The sequence below is a fragment of the Penicillium roqueforti genome, assembly GCF_015533775.1.
Source record: "Penicillium roqueforti strain LCP96 04111 chromosome Unknown scaffold_01, whole genome shotgun sequence".
NCBI lineage: Eukaryota > Fungi > Ascomycota > Eurotiomycetes > Eurotiales > Aspergillaceae > Penicillium > Penicillium roqueforti.
The window spans coordinates 3035956-3045023 of NW_024067565.1; the positions used below are offsets into that span (position 1 = coordinate 3035956).

Consider the following 9068-nt stretch of genomic DNA (forward strand, 5'->3'; position numbering starts at 1 on the left):
AGCTAATAAGACATTGAACGGAGAGAGGTAGAAAATTCAAGGCGCCAATGGTTGACGGGGCAACCGAGGGGTAGAACCTCGTACACCAACATCAACTTTAGAATTCAGATCAATCGCGTACTGTCCACCAAATCCACGAAACTAACATCTATGAAAATTGTGAAGCAATGGCAGAGCAACTCGCTCAACTAGTGCGCGAGGTAGAACGCCTAATCACTACGCCTTACGTGCCTTCGTTACAGGTAAGTCGGTCGAGACTTTCATTAAAGTATACATGCTGATAATACTAGGATCTCCATGATTTAGTGCAGCACACCAAATCTTCGACAATTGGCACCTGGGCATTGTGTAAACGCTGCCAAGTTGGCTTGTTGGCTGATGTCCTGATTGAAGCCTTATCACGGTCACGCGTCGCGCTGCCTCTGATCACTGCATTCGGTTTGTGCTGGCTTAATGGAAGGCTTGTTGGAATTCGACTCTGACATACTATAGCATCTACATCATCGTCTTTTAGGGATGCGCTGCTTGAGCGACATCCGGTGATTTTGGATGCCTTCTTAGAAAAGGCCGTGGACACTAATGGCGATGAGGTAAGCTTCGTTCTTAGGAGCCAACAAACGGTAGCCGAAGGGCGTCAACTAACCAGTTCAGTATCTTCCGGCATGTATTGCGTTATTCTCATCGCCCCTGCCAGCGAGTGTTGTACCGCCAGCTAGGATTGCCCCATTCATCACGAAGCTTGTCAGCCTGATGGCAGCGAATTTATGTGTTAAAACTGTAGCACCTCTTCACGCATTCATCTCAGGACTCAAAGGCTCGTCAAGAATCTTGAATGACATTCCGTCCGAGGTCATGTCCAATCTCCAGCTGGAGTTCACCAAGACACTGCGCAACCTCGACGATCATATGGGCAACTTGTTGTGTCTGGCAACCTTTGCGCAAATTGCGACGGCACTAGATACAAAATCTCAAAATCAACACGGATCAGAAACGCCATGGCTGCTGAGCATTAAGCATTTCTTTGGCCAGAAACGGGGCCTGAAAACACTTGACTTGGTCGTATTGCGTGTTATACTAGCTTGCTCATCCAGTTGTAATCTGACGCCGTTTGAGGCGACTGAGAGTATTCGGCTGGCGATCTGCATAGCGGACGCAATTGAGCCTGAGCAGAAACAGGCTTGGATGGCAGGTAATAATCCCAAGATTGCTAAGCTGTGCGAGAAGGCTGTCAGAGACGTTCCCTATAGTCAAACGCAAACCATGGTTAGTATTGGCTGTTCCCGTCGAGACGAAATACTAATCACTCAATGATAGGTAATTGTCTTCTTGCACACACTTCTCCCGGCACATTCATTGCCATCTCAGCTACGGGAAGTTGGCATCAAGGTCCTTTTGTCCAAGAATAGCCAACAGACTATGGAGACGATACCTCATCAACTGATTCCACGCCTCGCAAAGTCCTTAGCAGTAAGTATAGGAGCTCCTGTCCGTGTACAGGTTTTGACAGCTGATATCAATAGGAATCTGGGGAACATGCCACTCGTCAACTTTTGGCCTTCACCTTCGATGTCTTAAGAGGTGGTAAATGCGCGGGGGCAGAGATCCCAACACTACACCTGGCAAACTTGGTATTAGCTGGTGTACAAGAAGTACATACCGATATCATGCTTTCTAATGTCAAGCATTCCATGGTCCCTATGAGGGAAGTGCTTAGAGAGACGGTTGACTACTTTCCCCGACAGCCAAGCGAAAGTCAATGCAGTGGTCGAGCATGTTGTACATCCGAGCTATACACAAGGCAAAACAGGTTGTTCCTATCTCTATTGGGACTTTACAACATGGCATCGGCCCAAAATGGAAGCGACATTATCATGAAAACATTCATCAGACGAGTGGAGCAATCAATGCCGAGCCTCGACTGTGCCTTTTCAACAACAACCCCCAAAACCTTCCGTGGCTCTTTCGCCTTGCGCGACAGACATGAGCTTCCGTCAACTCAAGTGAACCGTAATTGGCGCTCTGGAGTTACTGAGCTGTTCATGCAGAATGCCCAGACCTCTCACGACAATATGATGAGAAAGATCGAGGATACGTGCTTTGACCTAGAACGTCGCTGTCACGACGTTGAAGGACCCCTGCGAGCTACCGAAGAAGAGCGGGACAGATATGCGAGCGAAAACGAGCAACTGAAAAGGCAAAACGAAGAGTTCAACGAGCGACTCAAAAGCGAAACCACAGAGATGGAAACTAAGTTGCGGAACTCACATGACAGTTTTGTTGAACTTGGCCACGAAAACACACGCCTTGAACAACTCCTTCAAGGTCAATACTCATATACCGAGGAGTTGACTATGTCGCTTAACTCCGCACGCGAGGAGCTTCAATATCAGCAACAAAGTTCCGAGAATGCACTTCACATCGAAAAAGAAAAGGCCCGCTCAAAGGAATTGGAGATGATAGCTACTATTACTGGAAAGGATGATCAACTGGAAGACCTTCAGCAGGAGCTGTGCAGTTTGCAAATGAAGAATGAGGAGACACGCCAGAGTCTAGATCAAATGTCGAGCGAAAAGGCCACTTTATCTCAACTCTCTAGCTCCCTCGAGCAAGAGCTTGCTAGTGCTAGAGAGGCATTAAAGCAGGCCAGGCTTCTTGTTGATGAGAAAGAAGATCAAGTGAACCGCTTCGTGGCCCAAGAGGAAGAGTTGCGAAAGAAATTGGGATCTGCGGAAACAACTGTGAGTCTTTCTGCAGTCACCAATCAATACGAATTGGTTATACTGACCCTTCTAGGTTGCGCAACAGAATTTGGAAGTTGAGAGGCTATACTCTGAATTAGAAGAATCCGATGAAAAATCGCGGAGTGAGATTGAAAAACTGAAACATGATCTTGAAGCTGGAGCTTCTCGGGCCACATCTGAGGTATGCCTACATAAGCGTCAAATCCGTGTATATGTGAAACTAATCTGTGCCGAATAGATAGCAAAGCATGAGACAGAAAATCGGCGATTGCATGCTGCTATGCAAGCTGCCGCTCTTGATGCTTCTAGGGATGTCCAATCGAAAGACAAACGGATCCAACACCTGGAGAGAAAGGTAATCATTACCATCTTTATATGCAAAATCTACACACTCTAACGTCAAATCTAGGTGCAAGCTTTACGAGACGAACGTGCTGCCAAGGCCCGTGAGTTCTCAGAGGCACAACAACACATTGGTCGATTAATGGGTGTAATGGGCTTTTCCGCTAATGCCCCTGAGTCAAACGCGCCTGCAAAACACCAGCGAACTAGGTCCTCTGTCAACGCCACTCCAGCTGCAAGGATCCCTCAACCCATAAGCGATGATGAAGATGGTATACAGCTGGCACAGTCCTTTGAATCCATAACATCCAGCTTTAATGGACCTACCCCAAAACGACCAAGAGGGAATCGCAAATCAACAAATCAGCCTTATGCTTTGAACACTACAGGTTCAAAGGCGAAAAGCCCGCCCCCGGCTATCGCCATATCTCGCTCTGTGAGAAAGCCACTGGCAGAGGCTGACCGCAACAGCCCGACCAAATCACAGCCAAGCAGTGGATCGAAACGCAATCAGGTGGATGACTCTTTCCAGGAGACACAGGCCCAAGGGAACCCTGAAGAAAACCGGCTTCACGATCTGGACTTGGATATGGATCTTGAGTTTTCTAAAGACTTTCTCTTCTCAAGCACTGCTTTTACTGAGTCAACGGATCGGATTGCCCCGTAGTGAGAGGCTTGTCCGGGTAGCGAAGTTGTGTGACTAGCCCTGGAGGTACCTATGTCTTGAATAATTATGATATCTATCGTACATGTTGCCTACCGATGCGTTATTCCTTAGAGTGTTTCTACGTAAGCAATAACCTACACCACAGACCATAATCGCCTATATGGTCTTAGTCTATTTTTGCACCATTTAGAAGTCTGCGTTATCTACCACTACCCAAAGACAATTGTTTGAATTTGAAACTTCAGGGAGGTCTCCTTTGTTCCTTATTCCTTTCTATCTCGGATTAGGGTGATTCATTTGCTTGTACCCTTCTTTTTATGTGTTCTTCACCTTTGCCAGTATTGATGTATGGACATAGTACACTATTGCTTTCACTACCTCTTCAGCTTTCTAAAGGTAGCAAATAACTCATTTTCCACTAGAATATCACTAGGGCATTAGAAGGATTTGAACACGCCCCGTAAAGTAGCCATGTTTAACTAGTTGGACTATATGTTCAGTGAAGGTATTCTCAGTCTCATATCACTTTTGAGAAGGAGAAAAGAGCAGCAATAGTCTCATTTGTAAGTCTATATTAAAACATCTCATCTTCGCTTGACTGAATTCAAACTGAACAACTGGACTCTCAAATGCCATCCCTGCTATGTCTTTTATCCCTCATTTTATAGTCAGTTCTCTTGGCTCCAGGGCCGTGACAGGTTAAGACGGTCACTTTTTCGTATAAAACTTGTTTCCGCGCGCTCCAGTGTTCTATATGAACTCTTAGGATATCGTTATTTACGCGTGTTAATCTTTCGGTTTCCGTTAGTCGCTCATTTCATTCTTAGTCCTCCTTTCCGTTTCTTATTTGTCCCAATCCTTCCTTCCGACCTTGGAAGGGTATATAACGTACCCTTTCTTCTCCTCTTCTTCAACTTCTTCTGCTTCTTCGTAACACACCCTACTCTCTTGCCTGACAACCAAGCGCACAATGGCAGGCCCTGATATCCCCGACGTGCAACCCCCGAGGTCCAACCCGCCAGTCCGGGGTTGGACGACCTGGAGATCATGGAGGACCTGTGCAGTGGACTTGCTGAATGTCCCAAGGGAAATGAATACCCACGACATCTACGACACTTTCAACAAGTACGGCAATCTGATCTCCATTGATCTCTGGGAGGACACCTCGGGCCGGCCTATTTCCAAGGCACGCATTCGTTTCAAGTAAGCATCCTGTCAATCCATCATGCTCTTTACATGCTTTTTACTGATCATCTATAGGCCACCTCCAGATGAGAATTTCTGGAGAACCGGCTCCTTCGGGGTGAAGCTACGGAGTGGCCGTGTCACAGCGCTAGCGCTGTGTGTCTGCTGCGGTGATTCGAACGGGACCATCCAGAGCCCAGTCCGCCCAGATGTTCAGCTTCCCGGTGAACTGGTGAGTGCATGCATGACATGAAGCTATCTTACAATACTAATAGTTTTTTCTTTGAAGGAACTGAAGACCGTACAAGTTGACATCGGTGTCCTGCTAGGTCCATCCACCATCCATTCTATGCAAAGCTTTAACAACCTGGCGTACCCCAGATTCGTTGTGGATGTCATGCGCAAGTGCTTGTTTCTCTACTTCAAAGTGGGCATTCGCGGATCGGAGACTGCTGCAGACGTCATACAGCATGACTATCGTGTCAAAATCACATTTCTCCAACTGTCCCAGATTTACCAACAGTACGACAAAGCCACGAGAGAACACTCCTTTGTTATCGTCCTAGGCTCCGCCGCCATTTGGCACCGAAAGGCCAAAGAGATTCAGTCTACATTGACAGAACCGTTGAGCTGGAGAGAAGAGGATAGTTGGTATCGCCAAACCTCTGTGACACATAACCCGAACTTGCTAAAGAATCTCCCCACAAATTTGAAGAAGACGGGACATATCATTGACTTGGGTAAGTACCGGTATCTGTTATGATATTGTACGCTAACCAGTTTTTTTAACAGGACGATGGAACGTATTCAAGATCTCATTCGCACCGGATGTACATCCCGATATGCGTCGTGTCGACGATACCAGTCACTACTTGATGCGCGTTAGAGAAATCTTCAAGGATTATAACATCAACGTCAAAGATGGAAGTCACTTTATTGAGAAAGCAGACCGGCCGGTACCAGTGTGGCATTGGGTTGACTTTTTGGAGTCCAAGTCTAACAAGGCTTCCGCATTGCTGCAAGATCTAGGAGATCAGAACTATCTACATCTTCCTTTCAAGGTGCGGTATCAACTAGAGGTTTGCTTGTCCCAGGGATATCTCTCTGAATTCACCATGACCCGCGAATTCGTAGAGAGATTGAAGGACCTCGGGGATGACCAAGCTACAAGACTCTTAGAGTTCGTTGCAACTGAGAAAAAACAGTACCTTGAGGCCATGGAAATCTTTGGTCTCAAATTCTTCAGAGGAGTGACTGACTCGAAGATTCCGAGCTACTGTTGCTTCATGCACACAGCACGAGTCACCCCGACTACAATTTACTACAATACCCCAACTGTAGACATCTCAAATCGAGTCGTCCGCGAATGGTCTACCAAAGGTGCACCTGGGCGCTTTCTTCGAGTTCGATTTACAGACGAAAGAACCGAAGGTCGCATCAATGCTTCACTGAGCGATTCCAACGATGAGATCTACACCCGTGTCAAAAGGACACTGGCCAACGGTATCACTATTGGAGACCGTCGCTACGAGTTCCTCGCATTTGGGAACTCCCAATTCCGCGAGCATGGCGCATACTTCTTTGCACCAGATGCCGGTATCTCAGCGGGGACTATCCGAGCCTGGATGGGTCAATTCAACCATATCCGAAATGTAGCCAAATACGCCGCAAGACTAGGGCAATGCTTTTCAACAACCCGAGCTTTCACCGGATCCTCCGTTCAAACTGTTACATGCGATGAAATTGTTCGTAACGACTTCACGTTCTCGGATGGTGTTGGAAAGATTTCCAAATTCCTTGCCCAGATGGTCACATCTCAGCACAACATTAAAACCCTCACAGGAGAACCTCCTTCGGCTTTCCAGTTTCGACTTGGAGGGGCCAAGGGCATGCTTGTTATCTCTGGAGACCCTCTGCCTCAGGAGGTACACCTTCGACCAAGTCAGCAAAAGTTCGAAACTAATCAAGCCGGCTTGGAGATCATTCGCTGGTCCCAGTATTCTCTCGCGACTTTAAATCGTCAGTTAATTCTTGTGCTTTCTGCTCTGAATATACCAGATGAAGTCTTCCACAGTAAGCTCAACAGCATGTTGGGTAGCTTCCATCGAGCCATGCGCAATGATTCGAAAGCAATTAACCTTCTCCAGAAGTATGTCGACCCAAACCAGATGACCCTCACCTTGGCTCAGATGGTATCTGATGGCTTCCGACGAAATGAGGAGCCGTTTGCCAATACCATGCTCGAGCTTTGGAAGTCCTGGCATCTGAAGCATCTCAAAGAGAAAGCAAAGATTGCCATAGACCAAGGAGCCAACCTTCTCGGTGTCATAGACGAGAAAGGTGTTTTGAAGGGCTACTTCAAAAGCGCATTGCCGAGCAGAAGAGCCTCTTATGAAGAGAGACTGGCTGCTCTTCCTGAAATCTTCGTCCAGATTTGCCGGTTAGATGGAGATGGCGAGTACGAAGTCATTGAAGGTCTCTGCATTCTCGCTCGAAACCCTTCTCTTCACCCTGGTGATATTCGTGTGGTTCGAGCAGTGAACCGACCAGAACTGCAAGCGCTTCGGGATGTGGTTGTGCTTCCCCAAACTGGCGACCAGGATATTGCGAGCATGTGCTCTGGGGGTGACCTCGACGGCGATGACTACCTCGTTGTTTGGGACCCCGATCTGATTCCCACAAACTGGTTCGTCGAATGCATGGACTACAAGGGTTCCAAAGCGCCAGACCTTGATCATGATGTGACAGTTGATGAGATCACTTCATTCTTTGTCACCTATATGAAGAATGACTGCCTCCCCCGAATCGCACATGCGCACTTGGCTTGGGCTGACAGACTTCCGAGGGGCGTGTGGGAAGACAAGTGCATTCGTCTCGCGCAGCTTCATTCCGACGCAGTTGACTATAACAAGAGCGGTGCACATGCGAGAATGACCCGCTCTTTGGATCCCAAGTTCTGGCCCCATTTCATGGAAAAGCGGTTCAAGAGGCCATCCAGCATTTACAAGTCTACCAAAATCCTCGGTCAACTGTACGATGCAGTGGTCACTCCGGACTTTGTTCCCAAGCTAGAGAAGCCCTTCGACTCTCGTATCCTGGAATCCCCGCTGGCTGCAGCAAGTGAGACCTACATGGAATACGCCCGCGAGCTCAAGGTGGAATTCGACATGAACATGCGACAAATCATGGCTCAGTATGAGATCAACACCGAGTTTGAGGTGTGGTCAACTTTTGTACTCCGCCACGGCTTCGTGATCAGAGACTACAAGATGCAGGAAGACCTAGGTAGGATTGTGGGTACACTCCGCCGTGGATTTCGCCACCAGTGCTATGACAAAGTCGGCCGTCAGGGTGGAAACATTCCCGCCTTGGTCATCGCCATGTATCGTGTTACTCAGGAGCAAGTAGCCACGGCGCTGGAGGCTCGACGCAAAGAGGCATTGCAGAGAGAGGATATATCCATTGTTGAAGTGACCTCCACCGAGCTCCCACTCATTAGCTTCCCTTGGATTTTCCCCGACGTCCTCGGCGATGTTGCGACGGGCCGGGCGCGACAATCTCTAGTCCCAGAGGGACAAGGGAGCAGCGATTCAGCAAATCCTAACGATGGCACAATCTTCACTCACAATCAGATCCTCAAGATTATTGAAGACATGGATGAGGAAGTGAAGCTGAAGGCTAAGAAAAACGTGGAGCCGAAATCTGAGGAGAATACCAAGCCGAAGGCTGAGGCGGGCTCTGGCTCCGCGCCCTCAAATCAAGAACCCATTGCTCGTCGACGTATTGACAAATCCGAGCCTAACCCCAACCCCGACGACGGGAATAAGGAGGTGTGCTTCGACGAGGATGATGAGAAGGAGGGAGGCGTGGAAATCGCCGCTGCTGAGGCCGGAGAGAAGATTCGAAAGCAGGCTTTGACAGAGGATATCGTGGAAATGGAGGGCGATGTGCAGCCTTCAGCACTTGACATTTTGCTCGACATGATGAACAGCTGATCGTTCGCTCTTCGCTCTATGAGACAGAAAAAAAAAAAAAAAAAAAACGGAAAAAAACAAAAAAAAATTACACAAAAAATGGGACGCAGGCGTGTAATTGCAGACCCGCTTTGTAACTTTTTTGGGGTTTGGGCGGCG

General features: G+C 47.9%; 2 protein-coding genes across 2 annotated transcripts; both read left to right on the plus strand.

Moving 5' to 3' along the window:
* Positions 1-167: 167 nt before the first annotated feature.
* On the plus strand, positions 168-3750 carry LCP9604111_170 (uncharacterized protein; the record flags this gene model as incomplete). The annotated part of the gene is made up of 9 exons (XM_039068485.1): positions 168-242; positions 291-438; positions 493-590; positions 652-1263; positions 1315-1467; positions 1521-2738; positions 2794-2922; positions 2980-3096; positions 3151-3750. 9 exons carry the CDS (start codon positions 168-170, stop codon positions 3748-3750), a joined length of 3150 nt encoding a protein of 1049 aa, XP_038932718.1.
* A 970-nt stretch (positions 3751-4720) lies between these two features.
* LCP9604111_171 (RNA dependent RNA polymerase) lies at positions 4721-8930 on the plus strand (the record flags this gene model as incomplete). The annotated part of the gene is made up of 4 exons (XM_039068486.1): positions 4721-4953; positions 5011-5167; positions 5225-5675; positions 5728-8930. 4 exons carry the CDS (start codon positions 4721-4723, stop codon positions 8928-8930), a joined length of 4044 nt encoding a protein of 1347 aa, XP_038932719.1.
* Between the last annotated feature and the right edge of the window lie 138 nt (positions 8931-9068).